Source organism: Phasianus colchicus, chromosome Z, assembly GCF_987193195.1.
Source record: "Phasianus colchicus chromosome Z, bPhaCol1.hap1.1, whole genome shotgun sequence".
NCBI lineage: Eukaryota > Metazoa > Chordata > Aves > Galliformes > Phasianidae > Phasianus > Phasianus colchicus.
The window spans coordinates 90072158-90095659 of NC_143476.1; the positions used below are offsets into that span (position 1 = coordinate 90072158).

At 45.9% G+C, this 23502-nt stretch overlaps 1 protein-coding gene across 1 annotated transcript in view; it reads left to right on the forward strand.

Annotated features, from left to right (window-relative positions):
* The window catches only part of ARK2C (arkadia (RNF111) C-terminal like ring finger ubiquitin ligase 2C), a 40433-nt gene extending 18483 nt beyond the window's left edge, over nt 1-21950 (forward strand). Inside the window, exons 2-8 of the mRNA XM_031597076.2 lie at nt 11001-11310; nt 13253-13378; nt 16822-16951; nt 17951-18055; nt 18592-18687; nt 19634-19740; nt 21129-21950. Of these exons, the coding sequence (XP_031452936.1) occupies nt 11001-11310; nt 13253-13378; nt 16822-16951; nt 17951-18055; nt 18592-18687; nt 19634-19740; nt 21129-21246 (992 nt within the window). The 3' untranslated portion in view covers nt 21247-21950. The remainder of the gene's footprint in view (nt 1-11000; nt 11311-13252; nt 13379-16821; nt 16952-17950; nt 18056-18591; nt 18688-19633; nt 19741-21128) is intronic.
* Nucleotides 21951-23502: the final 1552 nt, after the last annotated feature.

The window sequence follows — 23502 nt, forward strand, 5'->3', positions numbered from 1 at the left end:
TCCCAGTTTAATCAGCAGCTGTAAAGCAGAGTGTTGTCCATCTGCCAGCTGATGGATGGACTGCCATTGTCAAGGATGAATTTCTGGGGGTGGAGGAGAGATTGAGCCAGTCCAATTATGTGTTAACTGTTTGTCTAGATCTGCACTGAGGTGGGAGTAGTCAGTCCTGTTGGGATCTGCATGGCCATTTTGGGATATCCACCATGTACAGCACCAGATCCAGTGCTGGTTTGAAAATTTGTACTCTGAAAGGCTTTGTCTTGCCTAAATGTTGGCAGTGCAGGAACCGTGTTGATTCTCAGCTGGGAAAATCAGAGTTAAAGCATCAGTTAAATGGGGGCTTAGAATCTTGTGGAAAGAGTTCATCAGAGCTTCAGGTGTCTCACCAAGGCCACCAACCTCCTCCAACAGCATGGTGCAGATCAACCTCATGAGTCCCGTGGTTCTTGTGCTGGCATGAATGGCTGTTCTAATTAGGCTCAGCAATTCTTTCCCAATCTAATTCCTAGTGTCCAACAATGGGATCTTCTACCATCTCTAGAGGTCCAACACCAGGATTTTGGAGAGGTGCTGAGCCTCACGCCAATTAAAACCATGAGAAGTCTGTATGATACATTGCAAACATGAAAAAAATAATCATGAGTGTGAAAAATAGCACCTCATATGTGGTGGGTAGTGACTGGTCCCAAAAATATGCGAGTGGATGCTCTGGATTAGGCTAAAATTTTTCCTCCCTGCTTGCAGGAGCACAGCAGTGATGCAGAAAGCCCAGGGAATATTCTGCCACTGCAGCATCCTTCCTTCCTCCCTGCTGACAGTTCACCCTCACTCCACTCATCGCCTCTATCAGTATTTATGGGACACTTAACCGTCCCTGTAAACCACAATTTACGGGTTAGTCTATAACCTGAGCAAGCTGCTCAAATGCAACGAGACCCAACAGCTCTGCCTTTTATTTCTCCGCCGCTGTAAGAGCAGCACCTGTGGCCCCAGGAGCTGAATCTGCTCTCAATTCCTGCTTTGTTTCTCAAAAGCTTTGGAAAACAAGATAAGAGTGGCTACCTGGTGCTGCTAACAGGCTTCTCCAAGGGAGTGAGCTGCGTGCCCCCGTCCCTGCTGCGCTTGCTGTTGCTCTGAATGGCAGCACATAGGTTTCCGAGGTGGATGTAACAAAACAACATCCACGTGACAGAGGAAGAATGTTTCTGTCTGAGCAGGCTTAGCAAAACCACTGTCAGGAATGGTAAAAATCATAATGAGAGGTCAGTCGGGGTGCCAGGCAGGCAGTGTGTTCCTGTGCTATGCAATAGGAGGAGGGAGTTCTTTAAAATAAAGTGGTTCAGGGAGCTGAACTACCTGCCATGGCCTTGGAAACCACCCTTTTAGAGGTCATTCAGTTTTGCTTGTTGCCTTCTGGGGAGCTCCTTTTCTCTCCTTGGTCCCCCAGCATTCTCCATCTCGCAAGGAGCCTGCTACATGCCAACAAGAATGGTGCAGGCAGGGATTCTGGAACCAGCATCCTACCCCAAGGTGCCCATTTTAGCTCTCTGACCTCCTGAGGTGACAAAACTATTCTCCCAGCCTTGGGTCATGCTTTGTTCTTTCTTGCATTTTGTATGAACAAGAGATGGGAAGACTCTGTTACAACTGTAGGTACCTCCAAAACGTTCCTGTCCCTCTGGAGACTGCATGGAGGCAGTGAGGCATTCTGGGGTGAGGATGAGCCACCAGCCTTGCTTTCAACCAGAAAAATCCCGATCCCTCTCTTGCACCAGGTCTGCTGGGATGTGGAGTGGTCACAGCACGGGAAGCCTCCAGACACAGGGTTAGGTCAAGAGCCCAGATCTGAGGTGGAGGAGGTGGTGGGAGGCTGTTCTGGAGGGAAATTTCCAACCATGAAAGGTTACCTTCAATCCTTCCTCCTATTAAATATGAATATGGCTCCTAAGGGCCAGTAGGTAGATCCTTATTGCAGGGAGAGGTCAGCATCTGCAGAATCAGCATTCCTAGTTCAACATCTGCACAGCCTTCCTCAGGCCATGCTGCAGGAACCTGACCCAGCACCCACTCCTATAACAGCACAGCTTTCCCAGATATCCAGAAAAAAAACAAAACAAAGCAGCCCTATAGAGAAGGAAGTTTTCAGATAATAGCATCACACTCGGGACCCTCTGACATCTGAGGCTGACCTACAGTGCAAAATCTAGCTGAGGCAGATGTCTAAAGCCTGCTCAGATCCTAGGGTTGAGGGCTTGGAGCATCTCTTTGGCTTTATGGCCACCAAAAAGTAGCTGGCCCTGGTAGAAAATGAAGCAGATGCGTGATGGAAACCCCAGCCAAAGTTGGTGAGAAGAACGTGCTGACTCCAATAACTGGAAAAGTGAGATGTCACAGGGACACAATTAAAACAGAACTCCATCCTCAAAATGTTACCAACATGGACTGAAAGGTCTTGGGGAGTTTCGTGTTTTGGCTCTTCCTGAGCATCAAGCTTGATGTGCCAGAAATCGAAACATCCTTTGCTGTAACCACCCCTGGAAATCTCAGCTGTGTGAAGAGCACTGCGCCGTGCAAAGGACATTGATCCTGTTACACAGTGGGTATTAAAAAGGAGAGAGCTGTGAGAAGTGGCACAGCAGGTTGTGTGTGTCTGAAATAAAACCAACCTGCCCTTCTTCAGCATAAGCTGCTTTTCCAAAATTACCTGAAGACAGGAAAAAAAGAAGAATCCCCAAACATTTTTTCTTTTCCCATTTTACATTTTTAAGCTGTTAGAGAAAAAAGAAAAAAAAAAAAAAAAAAAAAAGGACTTATGAGATTTAAGCAATTTATTACCAAATAAAACTGCATCTGGGCCATCTGCTTTTGTGCCAAGTTTTGGCCTCCTGACAGCATTCGTGTGGAGAGTTATGAGCCCCTTGAAAGAGAGGTTGATGACAGAAACATTGACTGAGTCTTAACCCAAAGGGGGCTATGGATGTTCGTGGGCTATATTAGAAGCCACCTCCAGGGAGAAATGAGGCTGTCTGCAACCACTGGGCCACTTGAATGCCATCAACATTGTCCCTTGTCATCAATCCTCTCCTCTTGGTACCCTTCTGCCCACCTCTGGCACCAACAAAAGGGGCTGGTTGCTCCCAGCATGCTTTTTCCTAGATGGATAACTCTACATCTACACTCATAAAACAGGTATTTCTTGCTGTCTGGGTCGAGTTTTCTGTTCTGTCTTATTACAGCAAGGCTTAGCAGCACTAATTCATGCCAGGATTGCACGCAGAAATGTAAAGCAAGAGCTATTTCTGCCTTGAGATACTGATGTTTTACTTGTTCTTTAAACACAGTTCCATTTCCTGGAGCAACACATACCTCTGAAATTCAGGATGTTAAGTTTAATAGGCAGCAGGCTTCCAGGATCTCTGATTTTAGCTGGAAACTTCTTTAAGCACGGAGTGAAAAAAAGGGAAAACAGGAGTGTAAAACAGGGCAGGACCTCAGGTTTCCCCAGCCTTGAGTTCAGGTCAGCTCAGCATCTCTTGTCCTCATCAGGATGGGAACACAGCTCTGCAGCAGCTCTGACTGTTGCAGTGGTGCAAACTAGTCTGGGCATGATTCCTCCAGCCAACACACGGTGATGCTCTGACTTGCAGAGACCCTTGGGTAAATGGGGGATGGGATGCTGTAGGACCAGAAGATGAGCTCATGGGATCTGTCAATGCGTTCTGGTTTTTGGAGCTGATGTGCTGGAGAAGTTAGCAAAGAAAAATAGGCTGGGTAAGAAAATGTTCCCACTCATCCTGATGTTTGGGTTCCAGAGGTAGTGAAATGTTACCCACATCACTGCTGCTGGCTGTGGGGCTAAATGAAATCCGACTCAGAGCATTGGTTCTCCCCATTAACACCATCTCCAGAGGAAGGTGGAAGTTGCATTTGGTTTTCAAACCCACCAGGGTAGGCAGAATTAATAGGATCTGTGAGTGATGCAGCCCAACACTCCATGTCCCTCTGGATCCTTGCATTGTTTGGTTGGTGTGGGGTTTTTTTTTTGTTTTTTTTTGGTTGGTTGGTTGTTTTTTTTTTTTTGGTGTGTGTATGATTCAGGCTTTCTGCCTGTTTTAGGCTTGCAGGGATGCTGGAAGGGGCAGCAGATATCCTGTCAGCTTGTTGTGGACAGCAAAGCATCCTTTAAACCAGGTGCTGAGCATTTCCACATGGCAGTGTTGGCCACATTGAAAGCAAGAAAACACTGGAAGCCCAAGTTTCTTGCTTTGGTTGATCAAAGGCCTTCCAAATCATCTTCCAACCTTTTTGGTGAATGGGACTAATAGCCTAATCCCTACAGAAGAGGAAATCAGCAAAAACTCCATATCTGCTTACCTTTCCCCTCTAGGGCATATAAAATTGGGGATGTTGCAAGCTCCCTTAGCTCACCTTCTCCCCTTCTTTCATTGCATCCAGATGCAGTGATGGAGTGAAATCAGGATCTTAGGAAAAAAAAAAGATCTCTTCCAGCACGTTTTGACTTTTTTTTTTTTTTTTTTTTTTTTGGTGTGATGATCTGTAAAGCATACATACACCCTCGAATGCCATGCATTAGAATAAAGCTATAATTAAAACCTAGTGCGAAGTACAAAAGCAAAAAGATGACTTAAAGTGTAGCAACACTGCCAAAGTGTTTTTCCTTTCTCCTCTGAAAACATTGCTGAATTCAACACATTCCTGTGAAACAGCATCTTCACTAAAACCCTTTCCCCACTCTGAAGACTGTGGAAAAGGACTGCAGGAAAGAAAATCATGGAAGGTGTATCCTGTGAAGGACCCAGGCTATATCTCATCACCCATCTCACTGTGTCCCACTGCTCAGCATCATTTCAGTGCTTCTTTTCATCCTTGTGCTGAGAAATGTTGGTTGTCAGCAGTTTTCTGAATGCTGAGCCTGGTGTATGGAAGAAGCCTTTTTTTGGGTACTCCAGGTGTGTGGGCAGTGTGTGTAGGACAGGAGGTGCTCCATAGGGCACAGGGCATCTTGCAAGCTCAGGAGGGCAATGATGGGAGCTGTGGGTTCATACATGAGTCTCTGCTCATGACAAGAGCTGTGCTTTGCTATGCTAGCAAGTTGGTCCAGAGAGGTGGGATTCAATCAGGGTTGTTGTATGGCAGTTGTCATCAACCCATTAAAACGGCAATGAGGAGCGTCCCCTCTCAGCCCCTTTCCCTTTCATAGAATCATAGAATCGTATGATCTAAATATGATTCTTTATGATGCTTTAATCCAAGCAAACATGCAAGACCACGAGAGGGAGGACAACAACACAGGAATCCCCAAATCCTGGTGCTCCCACACAGAGTCCAGCCACGCTCCACCAACCACATGGACCATCCCTTTGCCCACAGCAGTAGCTGAATCCTGACTCAATCCCTGGCTAAGCCCATTAGGAAGACCAAGACTCTCCTTATCTATCCCTAACGTTTTCCAGGGCTGGTGCTGAGGTTTGCATCTCTCTGCACAGCACTAGACGCGTGGGATGGCTGCCTGCACCCCGGGCTGGGTTGGAGCTGGCTGCCTATTATTTTTGGCACAGATTTTCCCATTTGCTAAACGAAATGACAAAGCTGTTGGCGAAGGTGCTTAAACTGGCACAGATTCCTTCCAATCTGATAAATCTTTCTCCGGTTCTTTCATCCTCTTCTTCCTCTGTCCTCCCTTCCCTGATCTCCTCTCCGTGTGGTTTGTTGTCCTACAACAGCAGGGAGGTGACATGATATCTCCATCTGTGCAAGCCCACTCCATTTTCATGCAGCAGAATGCTCTGTGGGATCGGTCTGGAGATTAATTTTTTTATTATATATATATTATTTCAGATGCATTGTCAGTTCAGCCATTTTAATAAGCATATATGCACCAAAAAAAAAAAAAAAATTGCATGGGGTTAACACATGATGGATGGTGTGAACTCACAGCACTAGGCAATCTGTGGCTTGTCTGTAAATTTGATGTGAGCCCCCGTGGCTACGTGAACCCAGAGCTGCTCCCATGATTTCCTGGCTGTGTTATCTGTATTTCTGTATTTCAAGCATAGGGACTGATGTTAATGTACAGCTGAGTTGCTTTCAGTGGGGGGGACTTGAATGCAGACCCATGGGCACATCTAGAGAAACAAAGCTCAGGCGTCTGGTGTGTGGTGATGCTATTCTAAGCCTGGTCTGGTCTGGGGGCTTTATCTGCCTTCCCCGGGCAGGAGAAGGGCTGTAATCAGCCCCAAATGGCTGAGACAGTGTGTCTCCAGCCCCCGGCTCAGCAGATTGCAAAGGGCAGAGCTTCCATTTGTCAGTGAGTGAAGCCAGGAGCTGCCATCCTCCTCCGCACCACACTGGGATGGGGATGTATAAATAGCCCCAGCATCCCTGGCCCCGTGCACACTCACACACCGGCTGCTAATGCCTCAGCGAGCAGGGCCAGGTTGCTTTACCCAGGGGGAAAAATTCACAAGCATCACAGGCAGCTTAACAGCATCGGACAGATTTTGTTTTCCCTACAAACGTGGCTGCGGTCCCTGGGCTGCATCTGTCTGCTTGAGATGCCCATCTCCAGTGAGCTGCAGGCCTGATCCTGCCTCCCCAAGGAGCTGCCGGACTGCTGCAAAAGTGTTTCTGCCACGAGGAGAGGGAGAGGAGATTGTTCTTCTTTCTGGGGTTTTGATTTTAGAAAGCCTGTGGTATCCCCTGCTCCACCTCTCACATCTCCAGGATGGGTCAGTGTTTAATGAGCACGCTCATCCCAGCATCCTTCGGGCTGAAATACTGAGTAAATCCACGTGTGCTTATCCACAGTCAAATCTTGCCTGATGCCAAAGAGGCAGAAGTAGCCAGTAGCAGACCAGTGCATTTCTGAGATTCAGTGTCACCTACCAACCTGTAAAAATATATGCGTGCCTGCCTCATTTGCAATGGTTCACCTGGGAATGCTAAATAATTCAGAGCATATCCTTCAATGAAAAAAGGCTCAGGCAGCTTCAAATAGTTTATAGAAACAATAAATATGACTGTAGAATTGAGGAAAAAAATAAATAGATTTGGAAAAATGAAAGAAGCTATGAGGAGATGATGAATTTCCAAAAACAGATTTATCATTCCTAAACTTGAGACTATAGTCAGTATTGTGAGCAGTTCCCAAATAGCTGTTAAATGATGTGCATGGTCAACAGAGGTAAGTGAGGAACTGGTAGAAGAAGAAAAGAAAACAAGTGCTTTTCTGACCCCCTTTTTTTTTTTTTTTTTAATGATTCTGTGATGCAACACTGCCCAGAGTCTGAGGGGTTGGAACTAAAGGATCTTTAAGGTCCCTTCCAACCATAGCTATTCTATGATTCTATATGATTCTATATGATTCATATGATGATGAACCATACTTGAGGGTTGGTCATCAAAAACAATCCAAGAGCTGGCCAGCTCCTCTTCCTACAAAGTCAAAACACACAGGTGGGAAGGATAATCCTGATGTAGGGTGAGGACCAAAACTCTGGAGCCCATTGTGTTGAGGAAATGGTCTTTGCCTTGCGGAGCAGCGTTGTCTTCCTGCAATCACTACCAGGGCAGGCAGTGGGGAATGAGGCTCATAGAGATGCAATTAGGGGCTCTGGAGCTTGATAGACACAGATTCTGACTTCACCATCTTTGATGTAGAGAAGTCCTTGAGAAATGAAAATGTCATTCCTGCCACTGTCATGAGAGTAGAAATAAAATATGGAGTGAGGTATCTGGACTGACTTTGAGTCAGTGATTGTCCTCTGTTTTCACAGATGTTATGTCCAGATGGAAAAATATATATATATATTAAATTCACAAATCATATTTTCTTGAAGCATTTTATAGGCAGTGATTTTAAGTTGGCATGATCTGGGGACCAAACTGAGTCTCAGGAAAGAGAAGGAAGATGTGCTAGTGAGTAATCATGAACAGTCATTGAGTAAGGGTGGTAAGTGATGAGCAGGATTCTGGTTATGGTCATGGTGGGTTATCTGGAATAGTGTTCCGGTGTCAGAAGGATGACACTGCATTGCCCCTGTGCACAGAATCACCGAATCACAGGATCACAGAATCACCAAGGTTGGAAGAGACCTTCAAGATCATCCAGTCCAACCTATCACCAATAGTACTCACTAAACCAGAGAAGATCAACACATAGAAAGAACTCTCCAACAAGACACTTTGCAGCTAGATATGAGCAGAACAGGGTAAACTTGATAGTAGACAGTATAGGTATGAGATATTCTGTTTTTCATGGTTTATTGGTCTGCCAAATCTTTCTGGGGTCCATCAGTTCTCTGTTTGGCAAGGATTGGCTCTGTTGTGCGAGCTGCCTCAGTTATGCCAGCTGTATGATTAGATGACAGCTAATAAGCACAGATTTGCTGAAATATTCTCTGTTTGGTAGCTTTGCTATCAAAATCTTCATCAGCAGTTGGATTAGCTGTAGAAAATGAGCAGCTACAACACAAGATAGTGGATTATGTAAATTGGTGGGAGTTATTTAATCCTCCGGTCTGAGTCAAATCTTGATAGTGTTTTCTCTATGGAGTTAAATACATCATTGAACCAGCGGATACAAGGGAAAAATACTAAAAAATAGCTAAGTATTTTTTTAATACTAAAAAAAAATATATTAAGTTCATTAATAGTTAATGGACTGTTGCCTAAAACAAGTGCCTAACTGTCCATAACACAGTTCCCCCCTCCAAATAAAAAAAAAAACCCAATCCCCCCCCAATAAACACTGTTAGACTTTTAATTCATGTTATATTGGCTATACATGGGCCATGAAATCCTTCCTACACAAACATCAAAAGCAAAGTTTGAGCTTTCTGGGCCACAGGGTATGACCAAGTCCTTTGTTAGAGCTGTCCTGGCATGAGTAAAAAAATCAGGTCAAAGCTCTGCCAGCATGATCTGCCTACCCTATGTCCTCTGGGTCACAATTGGCTCCACCATTAGAGATCCTACAGATGTTTTGGTAAAGCAGACTGAGGCCTCCCAGAACATACCAAAAAGCCAAAAATCCTTGGTAAACTGCCACCAAGCATCAAGAGAAGAGAGAAATGCAGAGGATGAGAGTCTAGTTTGTTTGGTTTTTTTATGTGCTGCAGAATTTGGCTTAGGAAACTGGAGGAAATGTCACTCAGCTCCATTGCCTTGTGTTGTCTTAAGCCAGTTTTGCCTGACGCCATACAACAAAACACAGCCTGTCCTTTTTGGGTGAGCAGTGGGATTCACACTTTAACCTGCTCTTGCACCTTTTCTTCAGGTTCTGGGAAGACTTAGTGGTGTTAAATTGGTCACCCACAACTTGCTGTAGCTATTTTCCATTGGGAGGACCCACGGCCATTAGATGTTGAGCTATTCAGCATGAGCTGCTCTGTGAGCAAACACAGAAGGCACTTCTCCTTGACTGCAGTGTTGCTCAGCTTGAGCAATATGCCAACAAAGGGCAGGCCCAAATTTCATTATTCATCCTTTACCTGGGAACTGGATCCTGCCCTAGGGCAGCAAATACAGCTTGCCATACGGGGGGCAACCAGACATCTTGTGAGCTTTGTTTTGTAGCTCTGCCCCTGAGGAATACAGGGTGTGATTGTACCTCCTCCACTTTTAATTAATGAGACAGTTGAATAATGCAGTTATCTGACAACATGAGAAATTATCAATTTAAGAAGCTCTGCTGCTGGTGACAGACACATTTGCTACCTGTTGCTACTCTCGGAGGGCACTGTGAAGGATTAGTTTGTATTTAAGAGATGTTGTGTACGATTACTGATGCACTGTTTTGCAAAACATTTGTTTCTCCTAGATTCTCTCACTGTTTCCTTTTACTGGCATCTGGCTTTCTTTGTACACCTTCTGCTCCCAAAAGGATGTGAATAGAAAGTGCTTGGGGCTCCCTGAGCTCCTGTGCTGGATGGAAGGGAGATGGAAGCAGAAGGGTTTCAAGCTGGTGAGGCACCATGTGCATGTCTGGGATGGCAGTCGGTGTCTGATGGTGCTGTTACTCCTTGAAATTTTGAGCCATTTTTGAAGATTGCAACAATTATGTGGGTTTTAGGAAGATGAGGTGTCCAAATAAGTGTATAAAGAGGCAGGTGTCCCGTCCTGGGGCTGATCCCCAGCAAGGAGGCATCTATCAAGGATAGACTCTCTCAAGTCCCATTCTCCAGTGCTGAACTGCCTCTCTCCTTAGTTTAAGAGCCAAATTTTTGTCACAATGCCTGGCAGTGCTCTGGGAATGTAGAAATGAACGTGCTGGTTTGGGTCATAGGCTCATCCAAGCAAAGATCTTTTGGGAGATGAAAGCCAGAACCAGATGTTTGCAAAAAGCCTCCAGTGTGGATATCTTTCACACCTCATTTCCCCTTCATCCCCACCAGTCTCATGGCTGATCTCACAGCAGCTCATGTTGTGCTTTCTACTGCCACTCTCCATCAGCTGGAAAGGGCCTCAGCAAAAAAGCACGACGACAGCACGTCCCTCTCATGTCTTGCAGTCAGGAGGAAACAGAGATTATTTCTGTTCTTTTTAGACAGGCAAAGAACTACCTTGACTTGCATGGAAAGTCAGCAACCTTTGGAAACTTCTCTGAGCTGATAACAGAAACAAATTTCAGACAACACTTCTTTTTTCCTTCTCTGAAACATTGAGACTTTTGTTCCTCTTCTCTTTGAGACAGACAAACCAAAACAAGCTGAATCAGTTTCCAGCAGTACACACTTCACTTTGAAGCCAAAATCAGCTTTGAACCCAATCCCATGTTTTGATTCCGATGTGTTTTGGAGGAAAAAAAGTCAAAATCAACATTTGTTTTCTGTGTAATCAGCGTTAGCTGACCTTTTCTTTCTCCCTCTGCCTTCTGGAAGAGGAGACAAACATCTGTGTGCCCAGTTCCAGCTCTGGATGGGCAACCAGGTGCCCTGAACCTCACCGGCCCCGGTGACGGCCGTGCTCTTCTCTTCCAGGTGCTCCATTTCAAAGGTCTCAGCATCCCCATGCTACCTCCTGCCGACATTTCCACCTGGGTCCCCAGCCTCAGCTCTCCGCCGACTTCACCCTGCCTCACACGGTGCAGCCCCAGCCGGGGCTGACCCCACACATGACCCCTGCACACCAGCACAGCGGTCCCCTGCACCAATCCCTAGCCCCAGTGCCAGCCCTGCCCTTCCAAGATGTGGCCGGACCATCCTTCCTACCTCAGGCGCTACACCAGCAATACCTCCTCCAGCAGCAGCTCCTTGAGGCCCAGCACCGCCGGCTCATGCCCCATCCCAGGTAAGGGGTCTTGTGTTTCCCAAATGTGGTCTACAGTGTATGAAGTCATAGGTTCACAGAATGCTTTGCGTCATATGCATCCAAGCTGCTGCCATGGGCAGGGACACCACCACCAGACCAAACTGCCAAGGGTCCCATCCAACCTGGCCTTGAGCACCCAAGGGATGGAGCATCCACACCTTCTCTGTGATGCTGGGAAGCTGCCAGTGTCACTTCAGCAAAGCTCTGGCAGAACTTCCTAATAACATCGGGTTCTTTTCATAAGATCACCCACGTTCTCTCAAAACACATCTACCAGAAAGCTGCATGCTAGGTTGCACCAGTGGGTGAACCTCTCCCGCAGGGATCCATGCTGTGCTCACCTAGCATGTCCAAACGTCACCTGGTGTCATCTCTCAGTCAGTCACACTGGTCATCAGCCCTACGTGATCAGTCAGTCACATCATCATCGGTTACAGTGGAAACACCTTGATGTTGCTGTGAGCCTATCCTGCATCTCAGAGGGAGCAGCAGACTGCATGAGTGAGCCGTCTTCTCATAGCTGCTGCTTCAAAAGCACGTGAGACATGGCATCCACTCAACCCATTGGGTTTTTCGCTTGAAGAGCTCACTCCTCTGGATCCAGGCTCTGTGCAGGGAGGGAATAAAGACACTGATTTGGAGCACTTTCAATCAAGAAAAGCAGCCTAGATTCATGTTGGTCTGATGACTGCAGGGAGGATTACTGTAGCTCAGGAGAGGTGGGAAGGGATGCCTGGCCTTATCCTGATAGTGTTTCTTGAGAGAGAAGCTCAGATAACACGTAGGAGAGGAGTGCTTTTTTTGGAAATATATGGAAGCTATTTATGGATTGTACCCATAGACCAAGAATGAGGGAACGAGTCTTTGCAGTGACGCCTCATTTGGAAAGAATGCTACAGACAGGAAGGTCTTTCTTTCTTTTTCTGTCTGCAAACTGTGGATTCTTCTCACCCTGCTTTTATTTTGCATAAGCTGGATTTTAGGTGGATTTAATGATTAGTTAATAATTGGGTAGCAAATATGTGCAAGGCTGAGGCACTGATGATACAAGCATTTATCTCTTAGTCATAAGCTCAGTTCAAATAAAACCACAGAGCACAGCTCCATGTAGAAGTTGCTTTGATACCTACTGGCAGTATTATCTCAGCCAGTGGGCTGTCAGAGAGAAGGAAGTGTGATACAAGGAGGGCAGCAGCCTCTCACCCAGCCTCGCAGCCTGGTTCTGAAAGCATCCAGCATAGCAGGAGGGGCTCAGAAACCTTTCAGACATGGGATGTGAAGTCCTATGAATTGGATTCTAGATGGTGCCTTCAAAGGTGAGAAAAGACTGAAGTCCTTAGAAAGATCTCAGTGTATTTCCACTCCAAACTCAGCAGAGCAGGAGCAGGAGGAGCTGGTACCAGCCTGGCATATCCATCATCCATGGAAATATTGGTGGGAGAAAATTCTGTCTGCAGTTTCTCCTGACTGATTCTGTTAAGAATGAGGTTCCCCAAGAGTTTATGGACTGTGCAGGGAGATGAGACAACCTGCAGCTTCTTTATGATGATGGATAATGCTTGGACCAGGAAGACGTTTTATCTTGTAACTGTTGTTTATGGGGCTGACAGCAGGGAAAAGAAAATAGTGCCACTATCACAGAATGGCTAAGGAAGAGGTTTAGTTTCCTCTTTTTCCTCTCACGCTGCAGCTCCTGTAAACATATGGATGCTGCAAGAGGTGAGAGTGGAGGTCTGCATCATGTCCATGATGATAAAATTCTGTGCTTCTGCACTCCTCTTCCCATCATTCCTTACCTCTACCTAGACTCCTCTCTCTCAGATGCATGCTCGCAAGCCCAAAGTTTTGGATTTTCCCACTGTTTATCAGTGTTGGCTTAGCTCAGCAGTGTCCACTGACTCACTTCTGGTCTCCTCCCCAGGCGGGCTCAGGAGCGCATGTCCGTTCAGCCTCACCGTCTGCACCCCAGCTTTGACTTCAGCCACCAACTGCAAACCCCACAGCCCATGGCACCCCAGCCCAGATACTTGGCCGAAGGTACAGACTGGTAAGTCATCCTCATTTCCTCAGTATGTAGAATGAGCTGCTCGGAAAGCCCTAAGGAGGCTGGATGGGTAAGCGAATGCCTTCGTGGCTCAGTGCTTCCATGAGAGTTGATGGTTCAGTTCAACAAATACAACGTGGAGAGTGTGTGATGGGGAAATTCATCCTTGGGAGAGCCATGAGTACACACTCAGTGTGTGGTTGGTAACACTGAGATTGATCACATCTTTCCACCCCATGGATGCATAACACACCTATACATTAATTTCCCCAGGACTTGCGCCTGGTGCAAGGCACAGCCTGCAGGGAAGCACAACTCAGGGGCTGCTTCCCACAGACCAGCACCTCCGTCTGAATGAGGTCTTCTGTTGTCCACCAGGAACTCAAAATTTGATCCCGTGATTCAGCCACAGTTTTTCCATGGTTGAAATTAGAGAGCATGGTGCTGCTCCACCCCCCAGGATGGGGTGCATGGATAAATAGCTGTTAATGATCCTCCCATCTTAATGTCTGATACTCTGGAAGAGCCTAAGAAATGATTGATAGCTCTGTTTTCAGAGCAAGCTTTGAGCATTAGCATGCTCAATAAGACACAGAGCCCTACTTGGAAGAAGAGGAAAATAGAAACATGCTTCTGAATAGCTGCTTGTTAGCTGAGCAAAGTCCATTCTCTGCACTGAATGCAGAAAATAGCATGTGAACATGCAATTATAGACAATCATAATGTATAAGCACAAGGAGACCAAAATAAAATGGTACAGGAAATCTTAATTGTGACATTTTCTAACATCTGAGCACTTTGCTCTGCAAATGGAGAGTTCTTTTAACACAGGGATTTTTCCCCTTCCAGGTTAATAATATACAACCTAAAACATGGCCAGATCCCTTTGTCGTTTTCTTCTCAGGTGTTCCCATTGTTGGCACCACGATGCAACAAATTTGGCTGATGGGACATTGTACAGATAAGGTTGCAAAGCAATTCACATTTCATCTAAATACAGCCATTTTTTTATCTTCCCCTCTTTCTGTGCATAATGCTTAATTACAATCATTAGGAGGATCTGATAAACTGTCGTTTAATCATCCCTTCCTTCTCCCTCCTCCCCTCCTGTGTTGTTCCATAGCTTTATAAACCTAAGGAGTGAGGATGACAGAAATCATACACTGTGTGTATATATTTGGGTGACTCATTTCCCCTTGGGGCATATGTACAATTTTGCCCAGTGACAGATACAAAAACTTTCATCTAATGTGTTACCACCGCATGAGCAGAGACAGCTCTTGCTTGGAGGCAGGGGGTAGTAGGCACTGCCACAGGAAACAGGGATGGAAGTTGGAGCTGTCAGTGATTTGTCATCTCGGACAGTCAACCCTAGGTTAAAACCTTCTGGAGAAGAAGAAATAAATTCCCATTTCATTTCTTCAGTTGTTTTCTGATATGCATCTACTGACGACCATTCAACCTGTTGCCATTATCCTTTGGTTTTTGGTTGTTGGCAGCCCATATACTACAGGCATCACAACTATTTAACCTCATTTCAGAGCATCCTGGTGCTGTACACATAGCACAGGCTGGAAGGTGATGGTTCTTTTTGTTTTCTTCAGCTAATGTGCTTTGCTTATTCATTTTCAAACACCAGCATTATGCTTTGGCTCACAGCATTACATAGGAACATTTATTTGTGGTTTTAAGGATCCACTGCACAATAGAAGTATTGTCATTGCAATTACTCATGCAAGTTAATAACATCCATTCATCTCTCAGAGACTCCTTCAGTCCCTGATCTCACCCTGTGGGTTATCACATCTACTTTGTAGGCAGAGAATATAGGGAGGCAGAGAGGAGATAGCCAAGGTCATGCCTTATGCCAGCACCAGGAATGACCTCACTGTCTCCTCATTTCCAGTACAACATTCCAAACTTCAACAGTCTTAAGTAATGGGATAAATCTCCAAAAATGTGATGGAGGGGCTGGAAAATACCCATCCTTGTAGATTCCCACCACAGTTTTGTTCCTGCCAGTCTCCTGCTGTGATTTATTCTCTGCTAAGTTTTGCCAGCACATAGCCAGCAAAGACAGATCCTCTTTTTACTCCATCTTGGCAACTTATTACAGGGTATCAATACCCTGAAGTTGTTATCTGGTACACAGTCTGTGTTGGCTAAAGGATTTCTGCACTTACTGTCCCCCATTAACTGGTGCTGGCCATCAGCAGTTTCACAGCTGCTCCAAGACACAACTGGGCTGATCTTAGTAAGCCATGGATCTTGCTACTCTCCTCCATGGAGATGAGAAGTTCAGGCTGAAATGAGAAGCCCTCATGCCCTAATTAGCTTTGCCTTGGCAAACATGAAAACAGTGGTTATCAGAGTGCCAGCTTTTGTAATTATGATAAAGTAAATGACATACAAAGCACTTGTTTGCTGAAAGACTCTTTGACTGGAGAGACAAGGGACCAGCTAATTGGATGATAGATGGAGATGCTGTGTTAGGTATCCTCTCATCCCATCCATGCAGTGCTGGAATGGAATTTGAGGTTCAGCTCTGCTTTCTGGATTGAGCAGTGCTGCAGTGTTTGCTGGGATCTTGCTTATTTGAAATCCCAGGATGGAGCTGGAATGATTTCTGGAAGGAACCCATCCATGATGTGTGTGGTTGAGTGGGACTTCCAGGGATGTCCTGTTGCATCAGTGGCGTCCTGCTGGTGGTGTGATGCTGCTTCCTAGAGATTCATCATCCAGATATTTCCCAAAACCTAATTTTTTTTAATTTCTTCCTTCCTTCCTTCCTTCCTTCCTTCCTTCCTTCCTTCCTTCCTTCCTTCCTTCCTTCCTTCCTTCCTTCCTTCCTTCCTTCCTTCCTTCCTTCCTTCCTTCCTTCCTTCCTTCCCTTCCCTTCCCTTCCTTTCCCTTCCTTCCTTCCTTCCTTCCTTCCTTCCTTCCTTCCTTCCTTCCTTCCTTTCTTCCTTCCTTCCTTTCTTCCTTTCTTTCTTTTTCACAAAGAAAATGTCTGGGAATCCAAGAGGTCAAGTTTGATGCAGTCCCTCTTGTTCCTCACAAAACTGTACCATGACCTGTGTGGGGACACTTTCAGGGAGATCATCAGCATGGATGATGCTTAGCTATGTCCTAACAGTACCCACCATTCCTCTATTTCTGCAAAATATTCTGGGCAAAGTGTAATCATCTGCAGTACTGGTGACAGAGAGAGGACCTGGTTGGCCAGGTTGAGCTACTCATCCTGGGGATTGATGAAGCCACCAGAATTGTCACGCTGCATCCTATAGCTCCTGTCCCCAGCTATCACCAATGCTAAGTGGCATAAAATCAACCCCTCACTCCATTTTTAGGGAGGGGAGGGGAGGGAAGAGAGGTAAGCCCTTTTGTCAGGCTCTGGACCATGAAAGAAGACATTCAGAACCATATCTTCATCCTTGCACCCACAGGGACCTCAGTGTCGATGCAGGACTGACTCACGCCCAGTTCCAGGTCCGCCCGGTCCCTCAGCCCTATCAGCATTACTTGGCTACACCTCGGATGCATCACTTCCCCAGAAGCACATCCTCAACACAGATGGTAAGTGAAACACTTTCGCTGAGAAATGTTTTATGCATTGTCTGCCAGAAGGCAGTCAAAATAAAGGCTGCTATCTTTCTATCACCTGTCTCCTGCGAATCCCACTTATCTCCGGCCGTGGGAGGGAGTGTCTGAAAGGATAATGTTGCATCATTGCACTCTGGATTAGAGACAGGAAAGAAAAGCTCAGCTGCTCTGGAAACAGTCAGTCCGTTGCCTGCGGAGCACTCACAGTCTGATCTGCATAAGCCTTGGCAGGATGTGAGACTTAGCAGTTATTGGTAATAATATTATTATGGTATACTGGAGTAAAGCATGGGTTGCCAGGGCTCCCTGCAAGCCGAAGGATTGGTGGTAGGTGGCACCTTCCCATGCTCACGGACCTTCATCACGTTTGCCATCAGCATCAGCCTTGATGTCACACGTTGAGTTTTTCATGACCTGTTGCACCAGTGGAGGTGGGATTAGATGTGAAGGGTCACTTCCATGTTCTTCTCCTAGCAGGGAGTTGCATTTGGAGCTGAGCCACCCTGCTCGTCCTTAAAGCAGCCTTATAAAGCTCACAGATGTTCTTTCCCATCCTGCCATGTTCAGAACCTGACAATTGTACACTACGACAAGGCTTTCAGTATTGGAGCCTGGATGAAGAAAATTGCACCGACTTAAAAATAAAAATTAAACTAAATCTCTTTTCAATCCAGTCCATGTTGAGAGATTGGAACTTCAGTGTTACAGATGCAGTGGGAATTATTATAGCAAAGAGTTAATTCAGAAGACATGCCTGCTGGTTGTTATCATTTATAGGATATCTATTTAATTTTGTTGCTGTTGTTGTTGTTATTCTGTTCCATTTTGCTTATTAAAAGATTCCCACTGGGGAAGGTGCTGGCCTGCTCTTTCATTTTCAATTTTTTTAAGCACTAAATTTAAATCAGGGTACACGAGGGATTTCTTTGCACTAGCACAGGTGGCTTTATTTTTCTCCCTTGCTTCTTGCAGGTTGTTCATGAAATCAGAAATTACCCTTATCCTCAGCTCCAGTTACTTGCTCTTCAGGGACTGAACCCAAGCAGGCACACATCGGCTGTGCGGGAGAGCTATGAAGTATGTATCCTGGGGACAGGAATAATTATGTTTTTAAACCCTGGGAATCCATGCAAGCACTGGCATAAACTCATCAGACCCTGCCTTCTGGCATGGGAGTCTCAGATAAGAACGGGACTGAACCTGCAGCAATTAATAATAACCAAGAAGCCAAAGCTGTTGAGTGGATTTGGTGAAAGATGGTCTACCCCACATGCTTTGGTCTGGCTCCCAAGTCTGGGAAAAAAGTGCTCCAGTTCTTTGTTTTATCGACTGTTTGATTGATTGATGATTGATTTTTCCAAACTGACAAATGAACTTCACCCTGATTTCTTAACTAGTGGATATCCAGCTTTCAGCTCCTTGCCTTGATCCCTCGGTGAATATGGCCCAAGAGCCAAAACTCAGATCTATCACCAAATTATGACTGATTTGGGTTCAATGGACATTTCCACCAAGGACAGGGCAGGATGGAGCTTTGCTCCTTGGCAGTGGGGTAGTGGAACCTTGCGTTCTTCCACTGATGCTTTTTTGCCATCTGTTTTTCTGTGCTTCAGGAGCTGCTGCAGCTGGAGGACAGGCTGGGCAGTGTGAGTCGGGGGGCTGTCCAGAACACCATTGAGAGATTCACCTTCCCCCACAAGTACAAGAAGGTGAGAGCCCTGAAATCACAACGCAGCCACCAGCCCCCCTTGGTTGGCCGAGTGCTGTGTGTGTAGAATGCTCAGAAGGAAGGATTTTGGTGGGTTGCAATCCTCAGCACTGCCAAACCAACACCACCAGCTCAAATATACCCCAAAAAGGAGGAGTACTTTTTGGTTCTTTAATAACTTGTGAGACTCCCAGGTTGGTGCAGTGAGGAAGCTCAGCTGGTTGATTCTTGCTTCTAGACTAGGAAATTACAAGTCAAATTTTCAAAAGGTTCTCAACCTTCTCCCACCCAGTGGGAAAGGAAGTGTCTACAGCAAGAGGGCTTCGTGCATGGAAACACACCCTTTTCTGCAAGAAGGTGGCACTGGCAGGGCATTTTTTCTCCCTTTGCTTTGCGAAGGGACATCTCTGCTGGAGCTGATCTCCTGTCTGTAAGGATGTGTGTGCCAAATTTTTGGGCTGTACTAAATATAAAATGATAATATTGCTCACTTGGGTAGAAATTTCATTTTTGTCATTCCCAGCTGAGCGGGAACAAGGAGCTATATTGCACTGTCCACTTTGGAAGCGAGTCAACTCTTTGCTGCGCTTATCTGTGACCACATCTCCAGTGGATCCAGAGAAATTCTATTAGTTGGAATGGATACATTGGAGAAAAAGGAAAGAAAGGAGCTGAAAGTGCAAGCTCTGCTCCATGGCTGTGCCAATAGGTCACAGTGGTTGCCCTTACTGGCAGAGGTGACTCTATATATTTTTGGAGTCGTCAAGAGAAGCCCCCATCAAGGGATACTGTGGGGCCATCCTTGCCCCTAGGAGAACAGAGGAGGTGGTGACTATTTTGTCTGGCTCTCCTAAGCTCTTATTTTTTGCCTTGTTGCAACTACACAGGCTTAGCAGAGTGTTAGAAAATTGAGTCGTAACCAAACTATGTCTTTCTTCTTGCTGCAGAGAAGACCACAGGAGGGTAAAGCTGAGCAAGAGGATGGAGAAGAGTCAGATACTGATGAGAAATGCACAATCTGCCTGTCCATGCTTGAAGATGGAGAAGATGTCAGGTATGACCCTTTCCCACTTCTTGACTGTCTCTCAGTGACACCTGAATTGTGTTTGTTCAATAACACCGCTGTGCTTTCATGAGACTGTCCCTGTTCTTGTCCTGACAAGCTCACTTGGGTTATTTCAGGGTTTAGGAAAGAAAACTCTTTTTAATTGGTCATTGGTAAGGGCCATAGTTATCAGAGCTCTGAGCAGTAGGACCTCATGGGTGTGGATCACCTGCTCCAAAACCATACTGTTGGTCAGATGTTAGAGAAGTGTGGGTGGCAAGGCACAGGAAGCCATCTGGGATTTGTGGTCATCAGTGTGTGGCCTTTGCAGATGACCAGTGCACGATAAAAGATAACATGGATGTCAAATACGGGGGAATTTGGCTTGTGGCCAGGAGAGGGCTATTTTCTTGCAGAATAAGTGAGGTTACTCAGGCTGTATGTCTTCAAGCAGCCATTGTGAGTGACAGCAAAACCCCTGGTAGCCATCAGAGAGATCCCCAGACTCTTGGCTGTGCTGAAGCTCTGCTTGTGACAGAGGATGGGGCCAAGAAATTGCAGGAGGCTGAGCTACCATAGGTGAAAGAGCTGTGAGTTGGCACTACTTAGTCCTTCTCCTCACACATTAGCCAGCCATCATGAAAAGCTCTGATCCTCTTGCTGTGGATCCTTGTGATTTGGGATCCCTCTGGCTCATGAGAACCACCAAAGAGATGACAAAGGTGACACAGGTGAAAAGCAAGCTCATTTCCTGGAGCACTCCAGTCACTCAAGTAGGAGTAGTGGAAGACACTGAAGTCACAACCATCAAGAACCCAATAACTTAATACTCCTGAGATGTCTAAAGTAGTAGCCAGGGTAATTGCTGATTGCAGTTGGTCACTGCAACTCGGGCCAGGAGGGCACGGGGTTTTCTAGAAGATTTATATCCGAGGACAATAATCTCTGACCTACTGCTGACGTTGCTGGTGGAGGCTGTATGGCCTGGGAAGCACAAGTGTCACTGCATTGCTGCATTCCCCAGTCCTGGATTCTGTTTTCTGGATTTCTTAGGCTTCTTCCATCCACATTGTGCCTAATGGATAGTAGAATAAAATTACAAAATCATAGAATCATTCAGGTTGCAAAAGGCCACTAATCATCCAGTACAACCCCAGCACCCTGACCATGTGCACTAAAGTATGTCACCAAGTGCCAAGTCTCCATGGTTCTTGGATGCCTTCAGGGATGGGGACACCCCCACCTTCCTGGGAAGCCTATGCCACTGCATCACCACTCTTTCTGAGAAAACATTTTTCCTAATGGGGGGTGCAGAAGGAAATCAATGAGCTCGTAGACTATAAAACTAAAGGGTTTTCTGCAATTTTAAAAAGTTGACGGTGCTTCTCTTCCCACAGGAGGTTACCCTGCATGCATCTCTTCCACCAAGTATGCGTGGACCAGTGGCTGGCCACCAGCAAGAAGTGCCCAATCTGCAGGGTGGACATTGAAACACAGCTCGGCTCGGACAGCTGAAAGAATTGGCTGGACACACCATTTTTCCTTATCAGGTCGTATGGCCATAAACCCTTGCAGCAAAATTTTTTGCCTTCTGAGCCATTTGATTGAGAGGAAAAGTCTGCAGGCACGTTAGAGAGGGAGAGGAGGAGGTGTCGGTACAATATCTAGCGGTAGGAGATATTGCACATGCGCAGGATACGGGCCTGGTGAAAGGGAGCTGGCATTCCCGGAGCTCAGAGACCCCATGCTACAGAAGATTTAGTGTTGAACATGAAGGAACTAGTTGTGGTAGTCTGGCCTGTCAATCCTGCATTTCATGAGGATTGTATATATACCTCTCGAATACGTAGAAACATGTTATAGGGGTCCTTTAGCTATTTCTATGGATGGCAGCTGGAGCATGTTAGCTTAAGAAATGTTGTGTTTGATGCCCTACTCATCTTGTGGTGGACATGTTGCTGTTACCTAATTTGCACCAAATATTTTTTCATAGATTCCTTATGTTGGTGCCTGATTAATACATTGCAAAAGGGGAATGCAGAGGTCAAGCTTTCCCACCCTTGGGGGGAAGAGGCGAAAAAGCAAAATCCTGTTTACAATCAGAAGGGTTGCGCTCTTTTTCTCAGCCACGCGTGCTTTCTTCCCTTGCCTTTACAGTGTTGCAAATTTAGAGATGCTTAAAAAACATTAACAAAAAAAAAAAAAAAAAAAAAAAAAAAAAAAAAAAGAAACGACTGACAAATTGAAAATGGAATGAATGAAGCAATAAGGAGATGCTTCATTCCTGCCGTTCTGCTGCTGCTGAATGCTTTCTGTAGGGGCATAGTGTTGAGGTGGATACTGTTTCTTTGCTCTTTGTGTAGCTCAGCATGCTGAAATCCACGCTAAGCTGTGGGCTGTCTCCATGATCTCTGTTATCCATTGTGAATGATTTTACTGATATGGTAAGCTGGAGGCTGGCTGGCTTCAGAGCACCCGTGGCTCAAGTCTCCCCAGGGTTGGACATCTCCTGTGATTTAGGGTATAGCTTCTCAGAAACATTGCAATAGGACGAAGGGAAACGGTTTCAAATTAAAAGAGGGGAGATAAAACTGGATATAAGGAGGAAGTCCTTTACAATAAGGATGGCGAGGCCCTGGCACAGGCTGCCCAGAGAAGTGGTGGTGCCCCATCCCTGCAGACAGCCAAGGTTAGGCTGGATGGAGCACTGCTGGAGCTGTGGGTGTCCCTGTGCACTGCAGGGAGTGGGACCTGATGGCCTTTAAGGGTCCCTTCCCAGAGAGGCTGTGGATGCCCTGGCCCTAGAGGTGTTTAAGGCCAGGGTGGATGGGACTCTGGGCAATCTGATCTAGTACTTGATCTAGAAGCTGATCACCTGTGGCAGAGGGATTGGAACTTGGTGATCCTTGAGGTCCCTTTCAACCCAAGGCATTCTATGGTTTTATGATTCTATGATTCATTCTGCGATTCTATGATTTTGGGAAGATTTCTCACTCTGTGACTGGGCAGGGCAGAGCAGCAGCCAAACTGCCCCATTTCCATCCCCCATCCCAACCCATAGTAGATGGGAGAAAGGGAGTGGGGGATCACTCTATTGCATGCAGACGCCGTGCTTCACCTCCCTGGTGAGAAAACACAGCGTAGAGAGAATAAGCAGATGTACAACACAGGTAGAAGCCTTTTTTCCTTTCTTTTCATTTTTTTTCCCCCTTAATCCACTCAAGCTCTTAGTCTGCAGGGCTGAATCTCCCCGAGCAGCTCTGATAATGGGATGGGAGGAAACTCGTTGCTCATGAGGAATTGCTGATGCATTGGTTGTTTGGGCACAGTAGGGGAATGCTGGATCTAGAGGGTTTGATGCTTTCTGGAAGGCTTGGTTTAGCCCTGCATTGGAGCATTGTTAGATATTTCACTCCGTATTCATATGGAGAATGAGATGGTTATTAAAATGGAATCTAATCTATCAATGTTCATTAAAATAATGTATAAAATTGGAGGCATTCCTCAGAGGAACGGGACATTTCCATCCCCCAAAACACAGACATCAGCCATAGAGAGCCAGAGGACAGCTCTCCAGAGAACCAGTACTCACAACCTTTTTTTTTTAAAAAAAAAAGAAAATACTTTTTTTTTTTCCCACACTGGGATAGCAAAACAGGTATGCTGAGGAGCCAGAAGGATGAATTGGAAACTTTATATATTCAAAAAACAGATGTGCAGAGCTGAGCACTGGCTCCTCTGAGCCAAGCGATGCTCCTCAAATAGAAATGT